The sequence below is a fragment of the Anas acuta genome, chromosome 25 (assembly GCF_963932015.1).
Source record: "Anas acuta chromosome 25, bAnaAcu1.1, whole genome shotgun sequence".
NCBI classification, from domain to species: Eukaryota; Metazoa; Chordata; class Aves; order Anseriformes; family Anatidae; genus Anas; species Anas acuta.
In genome coordinates, this window is record NC_089003.1 from 2,994,883 (window position 1) to 3,017,576 (window position 22,694).

The 22,694-nt window shown below is 67.1% G+C and overlaps 3 protein-coding genes and 1 long non-coding RNA gene across 5 annotated transcripts; 1 reads left to right on the forward strand and 3 right to left on the reverse strand.

Moving 5' to 3' along the window:
* LOC137844485 (uncharacterized) lies at positions 1-1,761 on the forward strand. The gene is made up of 2 exons (XR_011089920.1): positions 1-818; positions 1,427-1,761. It is a non-coding gene; the product is annotated as an uncharacterized lncRNA (long non-coding RNA).
* Positions 1,762-2,088: 327 nt separating this feature from the next.
* On the reverse strand, positions 2,089-8,784 carry LOC137844602 (all-trans-retinol 13,14-reductase-like). 2 transcript variants are annotated; one of them, XM_068661071.1, is made up of 11 exons: positions 8,094-8,784; positions 7,781-7,963; positions 6,664-6,893; positions 5,854-6,049; positions 4,941-5,141; positions 4,723-4,848; positions 4,086-4,224; positions 3,893-4,002; positions 3,509-3,675; positions 2,676-2,835; positions 2,089-2,308 (listed from the first exon to the last, which is right to left on the reverse strand). In XM_068661071.1, the coding sequence occupies exons 1-11, from the start codon at positions 8,260-8,262 to the stop codon at positions 2,163-2,165; spliced, it is 1,827 nt and encodes a 608-aa protein (XP_068517172.1). In that variant the 5' UTR covers positions 8,263-8,784; the 3' UTR covers positions 2,089-2,162. The 2 variants fall into 2 exon arrangements, 1 of the variants encoding a protein (XP_068517172.1); XR_011089948.1 differs by lacking the exon at positions 2,089-2,308 and having other exon boundaries at positions 2,696-2,835; positions 3,509-3,700; positions 8,094-8,781.
* A 500-nt stretch (positions 8,785-9,284) lies between these two features.
* Positions 9,285-17,397, reverse strand: MPP2 (MAGUK p55 scaffold protein 2). Its single transcript, XM_068661193.1, has 12 exons — positions 17,248-17,397; positions 16,074-16,192; positions 15,099-15,251; positions 14,873-15,022; positions 14,157-14,384; positions 13,013-13,144; positions 12,494-12,599; positions 12,328-12,396; positions 11,919-12,080; positions 10,831-11,033; positions 10,631-10,759; positions 9,285-10,220 (listed from the first exon to the last, which is right to left on the reverse strand). Exons 1-12 carry the CDS (start codon positions 17,318-17,320, stop codon positions 10,044-10,046), a joined length of 1,701 nt encoding a protein of 566 aa, XP_068517294.1. The 5' UTR covers positions 17,321-17,397; the 3' UTR covers positions 9,285-10,043.
* A 1,257-nt stretch (positions 17,398-18,654) lies between these two features.
* On the reverse strand, positions 18,655-20,426 carry LOC137844649 (pancreatic polypeptide). Its single transcript, XM_068661126.1, has 3 exons — positions 20,279-20,426; positions 19,664-19,844; positions 18,655-18,853 (listed from the first exon to the last, which is right to left on the reverse strand). Exons 2-3 carry the CDS (start codon positions 19,840-19,842, stop codon positions 18,790-18,792), a joined length of 243 nt encoding a protein of 80 aa, XP_068517227.1. The 5' UTR covers positions 19,843-19,844; positions 20,279-20,426; the 3' UTR covers positions 18,655-18,789.
* Between the last annotated feature and the right edge of the window lie 2,268 nt (positions 20,427-22,694).

Genomic DNA, 22,694 nt, shown 5'->3' on the forward strand with positions numbered 1-22,694 from the left:
AGGGAGGGCCTGAGGAGGGAGGGGTGGACAGAGGGATGGACGGAAGGACGGACAGCCAGAACCTACACAGACCCCAAGCACAGCGCGCTCCCCGCAGCCCCCTCGCTGCCCTCTTTTGGGGTCATTCCCCAGATTGGGGGGGTTGGGGGGGGGTGACAGCAGCACCCCTCATCTCACCCCCCACCCCAACCACCACACCCAGCATCACCCAACTCGCCCCAATTCGCCCCATTCTGGACACCCCCCCCCCCTCACCCCCCCCCCCCCCACACCCAGGGCCCCCACCCAGGGCGAAGTCTGTGCGGGGAGGCGCGGCGGGGCAGGGTGCGGGGTGACCCCCCACCCATGGGTCCAGAGTCCGGCGCGGGCACGGCGGTGCCGGGGATGCCAACGCGCCCGGGTTCGTCCCCAAACCCCCAGGGGGGTGGCCGGGGTCACCGGGGTGGAAGGGGGGGGCCGTAACGGGACGGGGAGGCCGGGAGGGATCCTTTGGGTGACAGCGGGTGCTGGAGAGGGGGGGGGGGTGGCCGGCACCCTAGGGTGGCGGTGAGCGGGGGGAAGCTGCCTGCCACCGGCACGCGCCTCTCGGTGTCCCCAGGGACCATGTTCGTCATCATCATCTTCATCTTCATCTCCATCATCTTCCTCATCATGATCTGCCACATCTGCCGCAAGCTGTGCCGCAACGAGCCCCTGCACCCCCGCCCTACATGGACCCCCAGTCCCCCGCCCCCCCACAGCTTGGCCCCATGCCCGCGCTGCCCAGCCTGCCCGGGGGGGGCATCCCGGTGGGCCTGGAGCCCCCGCCCTACAGCGAGGTGGGTCCTGCGTGGCTGATGGGGTGGGCACCGGGTGGGTATGGTGGGGGGGCGTGGGGAGGGTGGGGGGGTTGGGGGTTTATGGGGTGGTGGGTGCTGGGGCTGTGGGTGCTGGAGCTGTGGGGTGGTGGTTTTGGGGGGCTATGGGTGCTGGAGATATTGGGTTGTGGGTTCTGGGGCTGTGGGGTGCTGGCGTTATGGGTGCTGGAGTTATGGGATTTTGGGTGCTGGGGCTATGGGGTGGTGGGTGCTGGAGTTATGGGGTAGGGGGTGTTGGGGTTACGGTGCTGGATGATGGGGCTATGGCGCAGCGAGTGACAGGGCTATGGGTGCTGGAGCTATGGGGTTGGGGTGCTGGGGCTATGGGATGGCACACACTGGGGCTCTGGGGCTCAGGAAGGCATGGGGGGCACCATGGGGGCCACAAGACACCCCCATGCCGGGCACCCAGCCCCTACACCCGTTGCTGCGCCATTGCCCAAAGTGGGAACCCCAAGGTGGGGACTCCTCGGGTGGGGGGGGGTTGTCACGGGCACCCTCCTGCCCCCGAGGACCCTGGGGTCCCAGCAGCCCCCCCGCACACACACTGGTGCCCTCTCGCCCCCCAGGTGACGGCGAAGCCCTTCCTCTACCCGCTGCCGCAGGGGCCGTGCCCCGAGTGCGGCCACAACCCCGAGGCTCAGCGCGCCCCCCCCACCCAGACCAACTTCTAGGGGGGGGGGGACACCCCCAGCACCCCCACGGTGACCGGCGGCTCCAGGGACAGCATGGGGACACCCCCTGGGGCCAGCAGCGGCCCTGGATGCAGAGGGGCTCCCCGCACCCCTCACGGGGGGGGCACCCCGATGCTTGTGTCTGTGGACCCCCCCCCTGCGGCCACGCTCCCCAAAGCTGTGCTGCTGGTGCACAGCGGCGGGGCTCTCTATTTATTGTTTGAAAAGAACCCAAAACCCTCCCTGTTCTGCTGTTTTGGGGGAGGGTCTGGAGAGGGGGCCTTGGGGTGGGCAGCTCTGAAGCCCCCATAGGGCCAGAGGGACTTGGCCAGCTTGTGGGGCTGGGAGGCACAGGAGTGTGCGTCAGAGGGGCTCTGCCAGCCTGTCCCCATCCCATCCCATCCCATCCCATCCCATCCCATCCCATCCCATCCCATCCCATCCATCCCATCCCCATCCCATCCCATCCCATCCCATCCCATCCCATCCCATCCCCATCCCATCCCCATCCCATCCCGTCCCACCCCACCCCAGTAAGACAAGGACCCGGGCCAGTCGAGCATCCCAGTTTATTGAACTGGGAGCCCGTTCCCCAGTGGGGAGCTGTCCCCCCCAGGGGGTCCCCGGGCTCTCAGGCCGCTTGCCGGCCCCGGCGCCGCTTGATCTTCTTCTTGAGGAGCAGCAGGTCCAGGTAGAGCACGCGGCCCAGCACCGCCGAGGCGCAGAGCAGCCCCCCGTGGAGGGCCCCCGCCAGCCCACAGCTGAACACGTCCTGCCCTGGGGACGAGCCCGCGGCTGGGACGTGGCCACCACCATGGGGGACGTGGCCACCGCCACTGGGGACGTGGCCACTACCATGGGGGATACGGCCACCACCATGGGTGGACATGGCCAGAACCATGGGGGGACACGGCCACCACTATGGGGGACACGGCCACCACCCCATGGGGACACAGCCGCCACCATGAGGGGACACGGCCACCACCCCATGGGGACACCCACGTTGCAGGGAGTCCCCTCGGGGCTCTGCCTCCTGCTTGGAGCTGGGCATGGGGATGGGGGGCACGGAGATGGACACGGGGACACAGTGACACGGGGACATGGGGACATGGGGACATGGGGACACGGGGACGGGGTCCCTTACCCGTCAGGTAGAGGTTCTTCACGGGGGTCTCGGCTCTCATGGCAGCCACCACCTCGGGGGTGAAGCGGCCGACGTCGTGCTCGCTGCCGTACATCTCGCCGCGGGGCGCCGCCAGGTAGTGCTCGTTGGTGAGCGGCGACGCCGCCTCCACGAACTCCACCTGCCCGGGGGGGGCACAGGGGGGGTGCACGGGGAGCACCGGGGGAATGGGGAACACCGGGGGCACCGGGCATGCTGGGGTGCACGTGGGTAGGGCAGGCGGCCCCACACCAAAGAGCAGTTCCCACTCTGGGTCCAAACCCACCCCACGGGGCACCCCGTTCCCAATTGGTAAGGAAATATCACAAGGCACCCCAATCCCAACGGACACCCCATTACCACAGGGCACCTAAACCCCACAGGGCACCCCCTTCCCAATGGGAACCCCATTCCCACAGGACACCCCATTCCCAATGGGAACCCCACCCCCAAAAGCCACCCCATTCCCGTGGGGTACCCCATTCCCAGCTGATACCCCATTCCCACGGTGCACCCAAACCCCACAGAACACCCCATTCCCATGGGGCACCCCATTCTTACAGGACACCCAAACCCCACAGAACACCCCATTCCCATGGGGCACCCCATTCCCAACGGACACCCCATTCCCACAGGACACCCAAACCCCACAGCGCACCCATCCCCACGCGCACCCACATTCCCACCGTGCATCCCACCCCGTGGGGACACCCCACCTCCGAAGGAGCACCCCAACCCCGTATGCCCCATAATCCCACGGCCCTCCCCATCCCCACCACCACCACCCCCCCATTCCCCGGGGGCGCGCCCGTCACCTTGTCTCGGAGCTGGGGGAAGCGCTGCAGGGCGCGCTCCAGCAGGCGCTGGGCGATGGCCCCCTTGTAGTGCCGGTACTCAGCACCACGGTGCTTGGCGCGGGTGCCGGCCCACTCCTCGAACCACTCGTACCGTGCCATGGTCAGGATGGTCATGCACGAGCGGCCTGCGAGGGGCGCGGTGTCCCCATGCTGTCCCCAACGCCCCCCAACATGTCCCCTCGGTCCCCGTGCCGGTGTCACCCCCAGACACGCCGGTGCCCGCCCCGCAGTCACCGCCGTTGGGGTTGGGGAGGTGCGGAGCTGGTGGTGCCGAGCGGATGGGAGCCCCGTGGGGAGGGACGGGGGGGTCGCACGGCACCAGCAGCACCCCCCCGGCCCTACCTGGGTGCCTCTCCTCGTAGGTGGGGTCCTTGGCGGCGGGGAAGGTGATGAACATCATGGCCAGGTTCTCGGGGACGTCGTCGCGGTGCAGGGCGGCGTAGCGGGTCATCCTGCGGGCACAGCGTGTGGCACCCGCCCTGTCCCCGTCCCTGTCCCCATCCTCATCCCACAGCCCCCCGGGGGGGGCCCTTACATGGTGTCCAGGTCGTTGTGGGGGTAGATCCAGAAGTTGGTGGCGGGTAGGGCCAGCTCGGCCGCGCTGCCCCGCAGCCCCACGAACACCAGGAAGGAGCCCATGCCGTGGCGCACCATGGCCAGGCGGGAGCGGACGTCTGCGGGGACATTGGAGGGCTGGGGACAATGCCACCCCGCTCCCAGAGGGGATGCTGGGGACACTGGTGGTGATGGGGTCGCTTGGAACACCAAGGATAATGGGGATGCTGGGGACAATGGGGCTGTTGGGGACACAGGGATGGAGAGGATGATGGGGACACTGTGGGTGTTGGGGACTCTTGGGGCACCAGGGATAGTGGGGGTGCTGGGGACCATGGGGCTGCTGGGGACACCCGGGGATGCTGGGGACACTGCGGGGTGTTGGGGACAATTAGGACACCAGGGATAACGGGGCTGCTGGGGACAATGGGGCTGCTGGGGACACCATGGTCCCTGCGGACTCTGGGGACACTGCGGTTGTTGGGGACGCTTGGGACACCAGGGATAGGGGGGATGCTGGGGACACTGCGGGTGTTGGGAGACACCCAGGGGTGGTGGGGACACCCGGGGACAGTGGGGACACCCGGGGACAGTGGGGACACCCAGGGCCTCCATACCCGGGAGGCTGCGGAGCGGGGGGGGCAGCAGCTTGCCGAAGGTGTTGAAGATGCCGGCGTCGGAGATGACGACGGGCGCCCAGATCTCCACCTCCTCCTCGCTCGGCCCCTTCTGCACGGCCACCCCTGCCGGGGGGGGGACACACACGGACACGCGACACGGCGCTGTCCCCGCTGTCCCCACGCCATCACCCTCCCCGGGGGGCGGGGGCGCTCACCCACGGCGGCGGTGCCGGCAGGTGAGACGAGGATGCGGGTGACGGGGGCGCGCACCAGCACGGCCCCCCCAGCCCGCTCGATGAGGGGCACGGCGTGGAAGGCGATCTCGCTGGCCCCCCCCCGCGGGTACCAGGCTCCCCGCTGGTAGTGGTGCACCATCAGCACGTTGATCAGGAAGCTGGAGTCCCGCGGCGCCGTGCCTGGGGGGGCGCGGGGGGACCGTGAGGGTGGTGGCCGGGGACGTGGGGACGTGCCCCAAAGCCGGCCCCCACCCTAGAGCAGGGCTGCCATCCCCTATCGCGACACGAGCTTCTTCTATCGCGACATGAGCCTCCCTTATGGCAACATGAGCCTCCCCTATCACAACACAAGCCTCCCCTATCACGACAGGAGCCTCCTCTATCGCAACACGAGCCTCCTCTATCATGACACGAACCTCCCCTGTCGTGACACAAGCCTCCCCATCATGGTACAACCTTCCCTTATCAAAAGGTGCCCTCTCCTATTGCGATATGGTGCTCTCTGTCAGCACACATCCTCCTGTTATCATGACATGGCCTTCCCCTATCACGATACAGCCCACCCCTGTCATGATATGGCCCTAGTCTATTGCAGTGTGGCCCTCCTGTTTTATGAGGGTGCCTGCCCCATTGCAGGTCAGCCCTGCCTATCATGACACAGCCCTCCCTTATCACGACATAGCTCTCCCTCATCACAACACTGCCCTCGTCTATCGTGATATGGCCTGCCCTATCACGACACAACCCTCCCCACCACCACGCGGCTCTCCCTACCACCACGCAGCCCTCTTCTACCGCAACGGTGCCCTCCCCCGTTGCGCTGGCGCCCTCCCTATCGCGACGGCCCCCTCTTTATCCCGACGGCCCCTTCCCTATCGCGACAGGGGCTGACCGTAGAAGAGGTAGCTGAGCAGGGCGCGCAGGTCCTGGTCGGCTGTCAGCCGGGCCACGGCTTCGCTGTGGCCGGTGGCCGCCATGCGGAAGACGGGCGAGATGCGGTGCACGAGGCCGGTGCGGAGCAGCAGCGCAGCCAGCCAGCGCGGCACCAGCTTCAGCAGCGCCAGCAGCGCCACGTGCCTCGAGGCCATCTGGGCAGGGACACGGCCTTGTCACCCCGGCACGGCCACCGCCCCAACGCCCGTGTCCCCACGCGCCGCCACCAGGTCCCCACCACGCTCAGTGCCGTGTCCCCGGTGCCGCCAGCCGTGTCCCCACCATCCCCATCGCTCCGGTACCCAACGTGCCCAATGCTGATGTCCCCACTGTGACCACCCTTGTCCCCAGCATGCTCATTGTCCTTGTTCCCAATGTGCCCACTGCCTGTGTCCCCACTGTCCCCTTCGCTCCAGTCCCCAATGTACCCATGCTCATGTCCCCACCATGGCCACCCTTGTCCCCAGTATGTTCATCTCCCTCGTCCCCAACAAAACCAATTCCCACGTCCCCACCACGGCCACCACTTGTGTCCCCACCAACCCCACCACCAGCATCCCCACCACCCCTGTCCCCCCCAGCCCACCACCCATGTCCCCAGAGCCACCAGTGCCACCCCCTCCATCTCCACACCCCCTCCCGATCCAGCCGTGCTGGTGATGTGCCACCTCCCACCCCACGGACAGCGAGGGGACGCAGAAATCGAGGTGACACCCCGCACACCGGGACCAGGGGTGTCCCCAGGGGGTGTCCCCAGAGGGCCTCGCACCTTGGAGAGCTTCATGAACTCCCTGATGGCCTCCTTCTCGGCAGGGAACTGCTCCTCCAGCGCGGTGGCGAAGGTGGCCTTGCCGGCACGGAGCTGGTAGCGGCGGGGACCCAGGGTCACCTCGTCGTAGGGGTCGGGCAGGCGCTGCCAGCGGAGCTGCCCGTCCGTCAGCTGGTCCAGCGCCACGCGCAGCATGCTGCCCTCGTGCATCTGCCCCACGTAGTGGATGCCTGCGGGCCCCAAGGGGTCAGCGCCCACGGGGTGGAGGGGACAGGGCTGTGCCCACCTCGGGGACACGCGGTGGGAGCCCCCCGGGGTGGCAGGTGGGAGGTTGAAGTGTTGGGGTATCCTTGAGAGGGGGGGGGGCTGCAAGCAGGGCATGCACGCTGTGTGCACACATGCATGGTGCATGTAAATGGCATGTTGGATGCATGCACACTGCATGCACGCACTGCATGTGTGTGCAACGCATGCATGTGCTGCACACCGTGTGCACAGACTGCAAGCACAGTGTGCACGCTGAATGCGGACAGTTCACACACCCTGCACATTCAAATGCTGCATGCAGTGTGCACAACATGCCGTGCGTTGCATAAATACCGTGTGCAAACATCGTGTGCGCTGCCAACATGCTGCAGACTGTGTGCATGTGTGCATAGTGCACGCACTGCACACACTGCGTGCACACAGTGGATACAGCACAAAAATGTACCCAGTGCTCATGTCCAGAGATGAAAATTACCAGAGATGCTTCACGCACACACTGCAAGAACACGTGCTGTGCACAAACAGTGCTTGCATGCACTGTGCAAGTGCTTGCACTACAAAAACTGCAGACACTGCACACATGCACTGCACGTACCTGCCCGGTGCAGACTGCAAACGGGCACTGCATGTGCATGCACACGGTGCATGTGATGCACACACTGCAGGAACACGCACGGTGCACACAGTGCATGCACACACCCCACATGTATGTGCAAGCACAGCAAACACACGCTGCATGCACACGCTGCAAACATGCACCCTGCAACCCTGCAGCACAGCCACACGCGCACAGGGGGACAGGCACTTGACACAGCAGGGACCACCGGGACATGGCGGGGGGGGTCCTTACCCACATCGAACTCGCTGCCCTGCTCCTGGAAGGTGTGGCAGCACCCGCCGGCCTGGTCGTGCTGCTCCAGCACCAGCACCCGCTTGCCCACCTTGGCCAGGGTGCCGGCCGCCGCCAGGCCGCCTATGCCGCTGCCGATGACCACGGCGTCCAGGTCCCGCGGCACACGCGCGGCGCTGAACCCTGAGCACAGGGCAAATTTGGGGGGGTGAGGGCACGGTGCTGCACCCCGCTGCATCCACTCAGCGCACAACATGCACCCACCAGGGACAGACAGACAGACTGACAGACAGATGGTGCGCCCCCCACTCACCCCGCTTCAGCACCCGGTCGCGCGCCCGCTGATCCGTCACCAGCGGCCGGGGAGGGTCCGTGGGGGGCCGGGCGAAGGGGTTGCCAGCAGGGGACAGGAGCCGGTGGGCCACCAGCCCCAGAGCCAGCACGCCCAGGGCCAGCAGCAGCAGCAGCAGCGTGGCCCACATGGCTGCGGCCGTGCCGTGCAGGTACTGCACCTCCTGGACTTTGCACCTTGCGGACAACGCACCCTATGGGCTCCGTGCCTTGGAGCGCGGCACCTTCTGGACCCGGTGGCTTATGGAGCGGGCGGTTTATGGACCTGGAGGCTTACAAAACCAGCAGCTTATGGACCTGGGGGCTTACGGAGCCGTCGGCTTACAGGCAGAGCCGCTTAGAGCCACGCGAGCCGCTGGGCACGGCGGCTTACGGACACCCCTCCGCCCAGAGCAGCGGCTTAACGGGGCAGCTTAAAGCCAATGCTGCCTAAAGCCGCTCGGTTTAGGGGGGCTGCACCCTACAGCAGGGGGTCCACAGCCCGGGAGGGGGACGCAGAAGGCGCAGCCCCCCCCCAACCGAACCCCTTGGGAATGGCGGTGGGCTGCGGGCCAGGGCGCAGCGTGGCGGGGTGGGGGCACGCGCGTGTGCATGGGGAGTGCACGCAGGGATGCAAGCGGGGCGCGGCTGTGCAAGGAGGCAGGGGCACGGGTGTGCACAGCCAGAGGCGCACAGCGCGGTGCAAACACACGCGTGCAACGCCCTTGCACGCGCACGCACAGCCAGCGCCGCCGCCTGCAGCTCTGCTGACCTCTCCCGGCGGCAGCGAGGAAGGGCCTGAGAGTGCAACGTGACACGCGCACACCCCCCCCCCGTGTGCACAAACACACCCATGCACACACACACACACACACCCCGTGTGCACACCCCCCCCCCATGTGCGCACACAAACGCACACAGCAGCCACAGCCACCCACGCAGCCCCGCTGCGCACACCCAGGTGCACACCGACACGCGCGCACACGCGTGTGTGGCACCCCCCAGACACCCTCTGGGTGCCAAGCGCGGGTGGAGCAGCCTTTTGCAGAGCGAAACCATCAGCATCGGGTGGGAGAGGGCCACAGGTGACACAGGTGACGCGGGTGACAGGGGTGACACGGGTGGCACAGCCCCCACCCGCTTTGCCCACGGTGACACAAAGGCGCAGCTTTTCTGTCCTTGATCTTTAATAAAAGTCACAGCAAAGTACCAAAAAGGAGCAACCCGGGGACGGGGACGTGGGCACCCCGGGGTGTCCCCACAGGACAGGGGCACGGGGACAAAGGGGACACAGCAGAGGCAGCACAGAGCCCCCGGGCTGGGCACACTCATGTGCACACTCACGTGCACCCACCCCCGCAGCCAGACCCTGCGCTCCCCCCCCCGTGTCCCCGTCCCCTGGCATCACCCCCCCCAGACACCCCCAGCAGCACCCCAGGGCTTAATTACAGGGCTCATTAATTACAGAGTTAATTGAGGGCTAATTACACGGTAGGGATCCTCGGGGGGGGGTTATTGCTACCTGGGAAGGGGGGTGGGGACAGCAGGAGGGCTGGGCGCAGACCCCTCCCGGGGGGGGGGGGGTGTTCCCATGGGGAAACTGAGGCAGGGGCCACCCAGCACCTTGGGCACCCCAGGGTGGGGGCCTGGGGGGGGGGAGCACTGGAACAAAGTGGCTGGGAGGAGGGGGGCAAGTTTTGGCAGTGTTTTAGCTGTGTGGGCACAGGAAGGGGGGGCAGCCCCACCACCTGCTTGTGCCTCCCCCCCCCCAAAAGAAAACACAAAAATAATAAAAAAAAATACAATCTGGGAGTGGGTGGGAGGGAGAGAGGGGCTGGGCACGGGGACGGGGGGAGGTCTGCAGACCCCAAACCCCCCTCTCAGGTCCTCCTTGGCACACTCATGGCACGGGGGGGTGGGGGGGGGGGGGGCACTAGTAGACCCAGCTGACGGGCACCCACTGGGGCTCGACGCGCAGGCGCTCCATGGCCTGGCGCAGGCGCCCGAAGGTGCGCTCCAGGTCGTCGTTGGTGAGGCTGAGGTCGAAGTAGTGGCCGTAGCCGCGCTGGATGCGGCCGCTCTCCTCCACCGTCCGCCTGGCGTCCGCCTCCTGCCCCGCGCAGGAGCTGCCTCAGTTTCCCCATCGCCTCCCCAAAGTCCCCCCAAGGTCCCCATCCCATCGCCTATCCCCAAGGTCCCTGGTCCCTGTCCCATCGCCTCCCCAAGGTCCCCAATCCCTGTCCCATTATCTCCCCAGGGTTCCCACCCCATCGCCTCCCCAAGGTCCCCAGTCCCCATCCCATCATCTCCCCAGGGTCCCCACCCCATCACCTCCCAAAATCCCCCCAGGGTCCCCATCCCATCGCCTCCCGGCAAGGTCCCCGGTCCCTGTCCCATTGCCTCCCCAAGATCCCTGCAAGGTCCCCATCCCATCAGGTCCTCCCAGGTTCCCTGGTCCCCATCCTATCACCTCCCCAGGGTCTCTCCAAGGTCCCATCCCCATGTCCCCGTGTCCCCCACCGTGAGCTGCTTGGTGGCCACGCCGCTCTCCAGCGCCGCCCGGTTCATGGCGCGCAGTGTGTCGGGGCCGGGGGCTTCGATGAACACCACGTAGGGCACGAATTCGGCCGTCCTCAGCACCTTCACCGCCTGGGCGGGATGGGACGGGGCTGAGCCCCCCCAAAACCCCATAAACACCCCCCCGGTGGGTGCTTCCATACCTGGGGGTTGACATCCAGGATGCACATCTTGCCCGCGTCCACCACGGCGCGGATGGAGTCGATCTTGGTGCCGTAGAGGTTGCCCTCGTACTCGCCGTGCTCCAGGTAGCGCCCGGCCTTGATGTCCGCCTCCATCTCGCCCCGTGACACGAAGCGGTACCCGTGCCCGTCCTTCTCGCTCTCCTTCGGCTTCCGCGACGTGTCTGCACGGCACGGAGAGCCTTGAGCACGCCCAGCCCGGGGGTCCTGTTTCTGGGGTCCCCTTCCCTGGGGTCCCATTCCCAAGGATCCCATCCCAGGAGTCCCGTTCCTTGGGTCCCATTCCTGGGGTCCCATCCCAAAGATCTCATTCCAGGGGTCTTGCTCCTGGGGTCCCAATTGTGGAGTCCCATCCCAAAGATCCCATTCCACAGATCCTGTCCCTGGGGTCCCATTCCAGGGGTCCCATCCTGGCCATCTCATTCCTGGGGATTCCATCCCAGGGGTCCCATTCCCAAGGATCCCATCCCAGTAGTCCCATTCCTGGGGTCCCATTCCTGGGGTCCTATTCCCATTGATCCCATCCCAGAAATCCAGTTCCTGGGGTACCCTTCCTGGGGTCCTATTCCCAAGGATCCCACCCCAGTAGTCCCACTCCAGGGGTCCCATTCCCAAAGATCCCATCCCAGCAGTTCTATCCCTGGGGTCCCATCCCAAGGACCCCATTCCTAGGGTCCTATTCCAGGTGTCCCATTCCGGGGGTCCTATCCTGGCGGTCCCATTCCTGGGGATTCCATCCCAGGGGTCCCATTCCCAAGGATCCCATCCCGGTAGTCCCATCCCTGGGGTCCCGTTCCTGGGGTCCTGTTCTCGGGGTCCCCTTCCCAACGATCCCATCCCAGCAGTCCTATTCCTGGGGTCCCATCCCAAGGGTCTTGTTCCTAGGGTCCTATTCCTGGTGTCCCCTTCCCAGGGTCCCCTTCCCAAGGATCCCATCCTGGCTGTCCAGCAGACGGCGATGCTTTCAGGGGGACCGCGGTGCCTTTGGGGGACGGTGGCATCCCAGGGGCCCCGGGGGGGGGGGAGGGGGGGGACACGGTGACACTCACAGGGGATGGTGGTGCCGTAGCGCGCCTGGTCAGACATGAGCAGCTTGTTCTTGAGGCTGCGGCGCCCCACGCCCTGGGCGCCGATGAGCACCAGGGTTTTCCGACGGAAGGGCGGCATCCGCGCCACCTCCTCGTAGATGAGCAGCTCGTGGCGGTCAAACTCTGCCCGAGGGACAGGGGGGGACCCTCAGCAGCTGCTGTGGGGACCCCAGGGTGGCCCCAGGACCCCCACATGGCCCTGGGACCCTCGTGTGGCACAGGGACCCCTGCATGGCACAGGGACCCCCACGTGGCTCCAGGAACCCCCACATCGCCCAGAGACCCCGCATGGCCCAGGGACTCCCCCCAGGTGGCCCAAGGACCCCCATGTGGCTCTGGGACCCCCCCCTTCGCTGGTGGCATCGCTCACCGGCGTTCTTGGTGGTCAGGTACATCATCCTCTTCTTCCTCCTCCCGCTGAGGCTGCCGCACAAGGCCCCTGCCGAGGGCACGGGGACGCTTGAGCTGGGGCTGGGGACAGCACCATGGCACAGGGACATTGCCGGGGGGGTTGGGGAGGGGGTTTGGCACCGTACCGGACGCGGGGGGCACCTCCAGGTCCCGCTTCACGAAGGCTTTGCGCTTCTCCTCCAGCAGCTGGCTGGGGATGAGCCCCGCGCTGCCCCCCTCCACGTGGCATGCCTGGGGGGGACAGAGTGGCACGTGGGGACCCCACGTCCCTGGGGACACCCCCGTGCTGCACCCCTGGGAGGGGGGACACAGCACGGCACATGGAGACCCATGGGAACCCCCTTGGGGTCAGAAGGACACAGTGTGGCACATGGGGACCCCATATCGCTGGGGACACCCCCGTGCTGCACCCCTGGGGTTGAGGGGACACAGTGGGAAAAATGGGGACCACACACCCCTGGGAACCCCCCCGTGCTGCCCCCCCTGGGGTTGAGGGGACACCGCGTGGCACACAAGGACCCCTCCCCACAGGGACCCTCCCCAGCCCCAAGCGCACCCCAAACCTCCGCAGCCCCCAGCTGCTGGGGGACCCCAGTCTGGGGGTGGGGGACAAGGAGCAGCCCCCCCGTGCCCCCCCCCCTCACCTGCCACCAGTTGGGGTCATCCTGGTTGACGATCTGCAGCAGGTCCCCGGCGGCGAAGCGGAGCCCGGCCTCCTTGCAGGGGATGAGGCTGTCGGAGGCCGGGTCGTAGTCGAAGTGGCACTTCACAAAGACCTGGGGGGGGGGTCGGGGGGGGCACCAGTGGGGACAGGAGAGAGGGGAGAGCCCACGGGTGCCGCGTTCCCGTGCTCCCGGACCTCTGCTGGCTTGCGCCTCGGTTTCCCCAGCAGCTCCCCGCACGCTCACACGTGCACGCGCGTGTGCATCCTCCGTGCCACCCGGCGCAGGCAGGCGTGCAAGGCACCCGCGCACACGCAGGCGGCACCCACGGCTGCTGCCACGCACCACAGCGCTCCCAGGGTGGCACCCACGCAGAGCACAGTGCCCACGCACAGCCCGGCGCCCACGCACAGCGCCGCGGCGATGGCACACATGTGTGCACGCGTGTGCGCCCGCGGCACCCAAGGGACCCCGGTGCCGGGGAGCAGGGGGGTGCCCGGGGACAGCCCGGTTGGGGACGCGCGGTGCCAGGCGGCGCGGTGCCAGGGGACGTGGTGACAGCGCTGCTTTGTCCCCGAGGGTGACAGCGGGAGGCTGGCACGGTGAGGGGTGGGGGGCACGGCACCTGGGTCCCATGTGGGGACGGGGATGGGGACAGGAGGGGGGTGTCCCTGGGGGTGCTGGGACATGGGGGATTGGGGACCCCAGCCTTGGGGGGCTGGGGATGTGGGGCACAGGGGGACGTGGGGCATGGGGAAATGGGACACAGGGCGCACAGCAAGGGGGTGGGGGGCCAGGGAGCAGGGGGCCAGGGGGCAGGGGGACAGGGGGTGCGTGGCCATGCAGCAGGGAAGCAGCACGGGGACAACAGAGGCATGGGGACAGCACAGGGGAAGGGCAGGGACGCGAGCCACAGGCAGGGTGCTGGTGCAGGGGGAGGGGTGCAGGAGGTGGGTGCAGAGTGCATGGTGCAGGACGCAGGGCTCGGGACATAACGGGTGCACGGTGCACGATGCATGGTGCAGGATGAGGATGCATGGTGTGGGACACGCACGGTGTGGGATGTGGGATGAGGATGCAGGACGCAGGGTGCAGGACACGCAGGACACGCAGGACACGCGGGTACCTGCCGGGGCGGGTGCGGCTCCTGGTAGCTGGGCAGGATTTTGAGCACGACGCTGCCGCTGGCGTGGCGCAGGCTGTCCTGCAGCGCCCGCGGGTCGCTGCCCACCTCGCGCCCGTTCACCTCCCGGATGACGTCCCCCACATGCAGCAGGCCCTGCTGGGCCACCATGCCCCCGTGCAGGATGCGGGCGATCACCAGCTCCCCCCGCTCCACCCGGAACGTCACCCCCTGGGGGCACGGCCCCAAGTCAGCCCCCCCCGGCAGTGCCCAGCACCAGCAGGGATGGCAGCGAGGGGGTCCCAGCACCCTGCGAGGTCCTCAGCAATGCCCCGGCACCCAGCAATGCCCCCCAGCACCCAGCAATCCCCCCAGCACCCTGCAATGCCCCCCAGCACCCTGCAACATCCCCAGAGCATTGCAATGCCCCCAGCACCCACCAGCACCTCCAGCAATGCCACCAGCACCCGGTGATGCCCCCAGCACCCTACAGTGACCCCAGCACCCTGCAATGCCCCCAGCAATGCCCCCAGCACCCTGCAACATCCCCAGCGCATTGCAATGCCCCCAGCACCCAAAAGTGCCCCCAAAAATGTCCCCAGCACCCAGCAGCACCCAGCACCCAGCAGTGTCCCCAGCACCCAGCAATGCCCCCAGCACCTTGCAGCACCCCCAGCAGCACCCCCAGCCCCCCCGCAGCGCCCCCAGCCCGCTCTCACCAGGTTCTCCCCGGCCACCTTGCGGATGCCCACCATGCGCACGGCGTCGGGGGGCACGGGCTGGTTGTTGAAGGTCGGGTCCAGCACGGGGCTGGGCGGGGGGGTCTCGTAGCTCTTGGAGGCCACCGAGTCGTGGGTCTCCAGCAGGGACTGCAAAGCACGCAGCCGTCAGGGGGGCTTTGCACGCTCCCTTGCCTCGCACACGCACCGTGCACGCGCAGCACACCTGGAAGTGCGGCTCGCGCAGGATGCGTGCCAGCTCGGCCGCGGCGCTGTCCTGGCGCGCCAGGTGCCCGATGTCACGCAGGATGTCCTGCACCAGCTCCACGTTGTTGTCCCGCACCGCCTCCAGCTTCGTCTCCTCCAGCCGCTCGTGGGCCTGCGGTGGGGGCGAGGGACCCCCCGCTGCCACCAGCGCCCGGTGTGCGTGCACGCACACACACACACACACACGCGTGTGTGCATGCAATGCATGCTCACAGCGCCCTGTGCGCACATGCACGTGTGCAAACTCATCCTTTGGGATGCACGTGCAAAGCCACAGGGGTATGCTTGTGCATGCACACCTGCACGCACACCTCCCTGCCACCAGCACATGTGTGCACGTGCAAGTGTGCACACGCGGGTGGACACGCGGAATGGGGGGGCGCAACCACGTGCTCTCCATGCGCATGCCTGGCAGGTGATGCACACACAAACACACACACACGTGCACACATGCCTCCTTGCACACCACCTCTCCTCTCCCCACCCACCCACCCTCAGCCCCCTCCTGATGCCCCCCACCCCGCACACAGCTGCAGCACAGCAGCCGGGCACACCCGGCTGTGCACACACGCGCGTGCAAACATGCACACTTGCTTCCACATGTGCACACCTCCCTGCATTTACACACAGGCATGCAAGCACACAACCATGCATGTGCATGCACACATCTGCACATGCACACCCTCAGGTGCACGCACACACGTGTGCACACCTCCCACCACACTCCTGCACACACACACACACACGTGCAAGCAGACACAACCGTGCACCTTGCTCCACACAGCAGCACAATGCATGCACACACACACGCATGCATATGTGCCCTTGCACACCCCCCCATCCATGCACCCCCGTGCTCCCACATCCCCCCTGTGCCCCCCCATGCATTGGGGGTGGCCCGGGGGGGGTCACGGTGCCCCCCACCCCCCGGTACCTTCGCCAAGGAGCGCACTATGGGGCTCTCCATGATGCCCCGCAGGAAGATGAGGTCGAGGTCGGCGGCGCCGGGGGCGCTGGGGAGGCCCAGGAGGTTGTCGAGGACCTGCTGCATGGCTGGGGCACGGGGACACGTCGGGGGGGTGGCCGTGGGGTGCCCCCCCCATCCCAAAGCACCTCACAGAGGGGTAAGGGGCAGCCCTACTGTGGTGGGGGGGGGCAGCTCCGTGCTGTGGCCTCCCCGTGCCTCAGTTTCCCTGCAAAGGACTGCCCCCCCCATGGATCTGCGGACCCCCCCCCCAATAGTTGCAGGAGATTGCACAGTCCATGAGGTGGGGGCAACAAGGAGAGACCCCCCAAAAAAAATCCTTCACTTTGGGAGGGGCTTCAGGAGGGAATCCCCCCAACCCCCAGGGGGGGTTCCCCACAGTCGGTACTTGCAGCAGCAGGTGGGTTTGCAATGCAATGGGGGGGGGGGGCTGCAATGCAACGGGGGGGGGGGGGCTGCAATGCAACGAGGGGGGGGGGGGCTGCAATGCAACTGGGGATGCAATACAGCCAAGGCAGAGGGGGGGGTTGCAATGTAACAGAGCAAACAAGGGGGGGTTGAAATAAAGATGAAGGGGTTGCAATGCAGTGGGGGGGGCAGGGGGGGCTGTAATGCAAACGAGGGGGGGGTGCAATAAAAATGAAGGGCTTGCAGTGGAGATGAAGGGGCTGCAATGCAAATTAAGGATGTGCAATGAAAACGAGGGGGTTGCAATACAAACGGGGGGGGGGGGGCACGATGCAAGTGAGGGGGTTGCAATGCAAACGCGGGGGTGCCTTACAGCCGGGGGGGGGGGGGGGGGGGGGGGGGGTGATGCAGCCGGGCCGTGCATGCAGCGGGGGGGGGGTTGCACCGCGCAGGGGCTGCGCTGCAGCAGGGAGCCGAGGAGATGCACCCAGAGGCTGCGTGTGATGGGGGGGGGGATGTGCCAGCCGGGGGGGGGGGCTGCAACACAGGCAGCCCCCACCCCACACCTGGGGGGGGTCACAGCCTGGCCCAGGACCCCCCCCAACCTCATCTCCTTACCCCAGCCCCCCCATTCCATCCCCACGCACCACCTGCCCCTTAGCTTGGCATCACCCCCCCGGCCCCCCCCCCCTTGGACCCCGGCTCCCCCCCCTACCTTGGGGTCCCAGGGGGGGCCCGGGGGGGGCCGGGGAGGGCGGCGAGGCCCCACGGCCGGGGCCGCTGCTCATGGCTGCGGGCGCATTGCCCGGCCTCCGCCCGCCTCCTGCCCAGATCCGGGTACCGCGGCCCCCCCCGAGCCCGCTGCACCCCGCAGCACCCCGGCGTGCAACGGGGGGCATGGGTGTGCAACGAGGGGCATGGGTGTGCAATGGGGGGCATGCAACTGTGCGTGGGTGGGTGTGCACACGCAGGTGTGCACGGCTCCTGCACGCGCACCAGAGTGTGCTCGCACAGCAACGGTCCCGTGCACAGTGTGCAAGGTAATGCACACACGCGTGTGCTCACGTGCAACACGCATGCATGCACTCAGTGTGATGAGGATGTGGCGCACACCTACCTCTGCACACTCGTGTGCACACCTGCTCGCACAGCCATATGCACATCTGTGCACAAGCACGTGCCTTTGCACACTCACACTCGTGCACCATGTGAGCAGTTGTGTGCATTGCCCTGCACACAACCACATGCTGCATGCACACGCACCTGCATGCACACACGTGCGTGTGCACAACCCTGAGCACCCACGGACACGCTTGTGCATGCTCACACGTGTGTGCAGAGCCATGCACCCCACGGTGCATGCTCATGTGGATGCACACTCGTGTGCACAAGCCAGTGCACACCTCCCTTTGCACACTCACCCGTGCTCACCCCCACGTGCATGCACACACACCCCCGTGCAAACCTGCTGCACACACCCCATGCATGCCCCCTCGGTGCTTGCACACCCCCGTGCAAACCCACCCCCCTCGTGCATGCCCCCCCCCCTGTGCTTGCACACCCCGTGCACACCCACGCGCGCCCCCCCCGTGCCTGCTCACCCGTGGGACCCCCCCCGCACGCAGCCCCGCAGCCTCCCGGGGTTGGGGGGGGGGGGAGCTGCGGGTGCGTCCCCTTTAAAGGGGCGGGCGGGGGGGGGGGGAGATGGAGGGGGTCACCGTTACCATGGCAACCGAGGGGGCGGGCAGGGAGCTCCTGGGGGGGGGGGGCGCGGATTTAAAGAGCCCGCCCCCCGCGCGTGTGCACGCGCACACACCCACGCGCACGCACCCGGGGTGGAAAGGGGGGCACGTCTGCAGAGCACCCGAGTGCCCCCCCACGCGAGTACGACCCCCCCCCTTATTGCACACACGCAGTGCACGGTCTGGTGTGCAGTTTGCACACGCGTGTGCACAGCCCTTGCAGGCTGGGTGCGTGCTTACACACGCGTGTGCATGCACACGAGCCCCCCCACGCAGCAGCAGCTCATGCACACCGTGCCCCCCCCCATGCAATGTCCTCCCCCCCATGTCCCCAGTGTCCCCAGCACAGCCCCCCCAGCAGACAGAGGCAGGAGGTGGCTGCAATGGGGTTTATTGGGGGGTGTGGGGGGGGGACAGTTGGAGGCGTGCTGCAGGTGCAGCGGGGGCTGGGGGTGTTTGCCCCCCCCCCCTCCCTGGGCTCCTCTTCGCCCGCTTGGGGCCGTGGTCGCCCCTTCTCAGCACCCGGCGGCACCCATGGGATCCTCGCACAGCCCCCGGCTGCTCGACCGCCTGCCGTACCTGCGGGGGGGGGACACGTCAGGGGGGGCAACGGGGGTGCAGCGAGCAAGGGGTGCAGCCAGGGAACGCGCTGCAAGGGAGCTGTGAATTGCAAGGAGGGAGGCGTTGCAATGGGAGGGTGCAGCAGCAGGGTTGCAGGTTGCAGCAGTACCTGAGGGGGTGAAGCAGGGAACGTGCAGGGAGCGCGTTGCAAAGGGAGCTGGTTGCAAGAGGAAAGCGAATTGCAATGGGTGGTGCAGTGCAACGGGGGAGCACAATGCAATGGGGAGCACACTGCAAGGGGGGGCATTGCGGGGAGGATCTGGTTGCAGTGGGTGAGCAAGTTGCAGCAAAAGAGCACAGTGCAACTGGGAGTGCATTGCAACGGGGATGCAGGTGCAAGCAGATTGCAACAAGGAGTGTGTTGCAACAGGGAGTGCATTCCAACGGGAAGTAATTTGCAATGGGTAGTAATTTGCAATGAGGAGTGTATTGGAAATGGGAGTGCATTGCAACAGGGAGTTGCTGGGAGTGTGTTGCAACTGGGAAGTAATTTGCAACGGGGTGGGGTGTGCACTGCAACAGGGAGTGAATTGCAATGGGGAGTAATTTGCAACAGGGAGTAATTTGCAAGGTGGGGCATTACAACAGGGAGTGCATTGCAATGGGGAGTGTGTTGCAACTGGGAAGTAACTTGCAACGGGGAGCGCATTGCAATGGGGAGCAATTTGCAACACGGAGTGCATTGCAGCAGGGAGTAATTTGCAAGGGGAGGGGGCATTGCAACTGGGAGTGCATCGCAGCAGGCCCCCCCCACATCCCCCTACTCACCGGTGCCGCGTGACCACGTTGAGGTACTGCTGCAGGTCGTTGTAGAAGCGCACCAGGTCCTCGACGGGGGCATCGTCCCCGGGGTAGGTGGGCTGCGAGGGGCCGGCGGCGGCCGGGTGCCCGGCCAGCAGCACCAGGCAGCAGCCCAGCAGCAGCAGCGAGGCCCAGCGGGGAGGCATGGCTGCACGGGGGGGGACATCAGCCAAGGGCACACGCATGCACACGCACGCTTGCACGCTCACACATAGCATGCACAAGCGTGCAACAAGTGCGTGCTTGCAAATGCACGTGTTGCATGCACATATGTGCAATGCACGCACTCTTGCACACTGCAGCACATGCACACATGCACACATGCATGCTTTGCACACACACCTGCAGGGAACGCTCCTCTCCCAGAGCACCCCCGCATCACCCCTGAGCACTCACACGCGTGTGCACAGCACGCCTCACACCCACACACTCTCAGCCTTGCACGTGTGCGTGCACAGCTGCAAACACCCCAAATCCTCCTGCTTCCCCCCCCATGGGTGCTGCCCCCAACCTCCCCAGCACCCAGACCCCCCAGCACCCCCCAAGACCCCCCAGGACCCCCCAGGACCCCCCACCCCTCACCTGCTTCCACGAGCGGTGGCACAGGGACACGCTCACACAGGGGACACGGGGGACACAGGGGACACAGGGGACAGCTCCCTGGCTCCTCGGTGCCACCGCTGCCACCCCAGTGCTGTCCCTTATATCCCCCGTCCCCCCCATCCCCTGTCCCCCCCTGCTGATGTCACCCCGCGGCCGGGTTGCCAGGGGGGACAGGGGGGCAGCAGTAGGGGGGGGGACATGGGGACAGCTGGCCCCTCGCCTGGCCCTGGTTAATGTTTGACGCTGGGGCTGGGGGCACCTGGGGGGGGCGAGGGGCTGAACCCACAGCGTCTGTGCCCCGGGGGGGGGACAGGGGGACAGGGGGACGGACGGATGGACAGAGGGGTGGGGGCCCCCCCAGTCAGCACCCACACCAGTGCAGCCACACACCAGTGCACCCAGCAGCCCATACCAGTGCTCCCAGTGCACCCAGTGCACCCATACCAGTGTGCCCAGCACCCAGTACACTTATACCAGTGTTCCCAGTGCCCCCCAGCCCATACCCAGTGTTCCCAGTGACCCCAGCACCCTATACCCAGTGATCCCAGTACTGAGCTCACCCATACCAGTGCACCCAGTGCTTGCTGCACCCATACCAGTGTTCCCAGTGCCCCCTGCGCCCCATACCCAGTGCCCCCAGCACCCCTCACACAGAAGACCCCCCCCACCCCGTACCAGTGCTCCCAGCACCCACCGCAGCACCCCCACACCCCCACACCCCGTGCACCTCTACCCCCATCCTGTGTGCTCCCCCCATGCCCAGAGCACCCCCACACCCAGCCCATGGAGCCCCCACACCCCCCAAATCCCCCCCTGCTCTTTCCCTCCCTCCCCACTGCCCCCCCCGCAGCCCCCCAGCCCCTCGTCCCCTGCTCCCTCCCCCCCCCCCCGCAGCCCCCCCCCGCTGCTCCCTTGGGCCTCCAGCCAGCCCCGTGCACCCCCCCCATCCCCCAGCACCCCCATTCTCGCCTGCAGCCCCCCCACATCCCTCCCCCTTTCCCTCCCTCCTCTCCTGCATCCCTCTCTCCTTCCATCCTCCCTGCACCCCCCATCCCTCCCACATCCCCCCTCCTCTCCTCCATCCCTCCCTGCCCCCCTCTTTCCATCCCCCCACCCTCTCCTGCTTCCTCCCCTGCATCTCTCCACCCCCCCCGCACCCCTCCATCCCTCCCTCCATCCTCCTCCATCTCTCCCTGCCTCCCCCCCTCCTCTCCTCCATCCCTTTTTCCATCCCTCTTTCCATCCTCTGCATCCCCCCATCCTCTCCTCCATCCCCCCTCCTCTCCTGCACCCTCTGCCCCATCTCTCCATCCCCCCTCCATCCCTCCATCCCTCTCTCCACCCCCCTCTCCTCCATCCCTCCATGTCCCTCTTTCTATCCTCTTCCACTCCATCCCTCCCTTCACCCCCTGCACCCTCCTCCATCCTTCCTTGCACCCCCCTTTCCATCCCCTCCTCCATCCTCTCCTCCATCCCTCCCTGCCCCCCTCTTTCATCTCCCATCCTCTCCTCCGCTCCATCTCTCCCCCCCTGCACCCCTCTGTCCCCCCCAAACCCCTCCATCCCTCTTTCCATCCTCCTCCGCTCCATCTCTCCATCTCTCCCTGCCTCCCCCCTCCTCTCCTCCATCCCTCCCTGCTCCCCTCTTTCCATCCCCCCATCCTCCATCCATCTCCCCCTGTCCCCTCCTTCCTCCTCCGCTCCATCTCTCCCCCCCGCACCCCCCCATCCCTCTTTCCACCCTCCTCCAGCCCCCCCGAACCCCTCCATCTCCCCCCCCCAGCACACGAGGGGTGCCCACGCTCTGCTCTTTATTGCCACTGGTGACAACGTTCGGGGACCGCGCGGGGCCCCCCCCCCGACAGCAGCGGGGAGGGGACGGGATCGGGGTCCCCCCCCCCTCCATGGGACACCTCCGGGCTGGGCTCTGGAGGGGGGGCTCCCAACCCCCTGGCATGGGGCTGGGGCTGGCCCCGGCTGCTGGGACCCCCGGAGGGAGCCACGGGGGGGAATTGGGGGGGGGACTGGGGGGATTTTGGGGGATCTGGAGTGTTGGGGGCACCCGGTCACCACGCAGCATCGGCGTCATACCTGTGGGAAGAGCTGATGTGAGACCCCCCCCCAGCACCCCCAGGACCCCCACCCTGGGGTGCAGAAGGGGCCACAGCCCCTTACCCAGGGAGGGGGGGGACAGGGAAAAGGGTGGGGGGGGGCACTCACCAGGACCTGTCGCCGGTGGCCCCCAGGAGCAGCTCCGACACCACGGCCTCGGGCTGGCACGCTTGCCGTACCTGCGGGACACGGGGACGTGCAAAGGGCCTCGCACGGGGGCGTGCAAGGGGGAGAAGTGCACAGGGGTGTGCAGGGGGGGGCCTCGCATGTGGGTGTGTGAAGG

What these genes read in the sequence shown, in the direction of transcription:
- LOC137844602 (XM_068661071.1), bottom strand. Translation starts at nt 8,262, where the DNA reads ATGTGGGCCACGCTGCTGCTGCTGCTGCTGGCCCTGGGCGTGCTGGCT. An exon ending in TGCCGGCACCGCCGCCGTGG is followed by an intron (nt 4,849 to 4,940) that starts GTGAGCGCCCCC and finishes CCCCCCCGGCAG; the next exon opens with GGGTGGCCGTGCAGAAGGGG. An exon ending in CCCGCTCCGCAGCCTCCCGG is followed by an intron (nt 4,225 to 4,722) that starts GTATGGAGGCCC and finishes ATGTCCCCGCAG; the next exon opens with ACGTCCGCTCCCGCCTGGCC.
- MPP2 (XM_068661193.1), bottom strand. Translation starts at nt 17,320, where the DNA reads ATGAGCAGCGGCCCCGGCCGTGGGGCCTCGCCGCCCTCCCCGGCCCCC. An exon ending in AGCCGCACCCGCCCCGGCAG is followed by an intron (nt 13,145 to 14,156) that starts GTACCCGCGTGT and finishes CCCCCCCCCCAG; the next exon opens with GTCTTTGTGAAGTGCCACTT. An exon ending in CCTGACCACCAAGAACGCCG is followed by an intron (nt 12,081 to 12,327) that starts GTGAGCGATGCC and finishes TCCCTCGGGCAG; the next exon opens with AGTTTGACCGCCACGAGCTG.
- LOC137844649 (XM_068661126.1), bottom strand. Translation starts at nt 19,842, where the DNA reads ATGCCTCCCCGCTGGGCCTCGCTGCTGCTGCTGGGCTGCTGCCTGGTG. An exon ending in AACGTGGTCACGCGGCACCG is followed by an intron (nt 18,854 to 19,663) that starts GTGAGTAGGGGG and finishes CCCCCCCCGCAG; the next exon opens with GTACGGCAGGCGGTCGAGCA.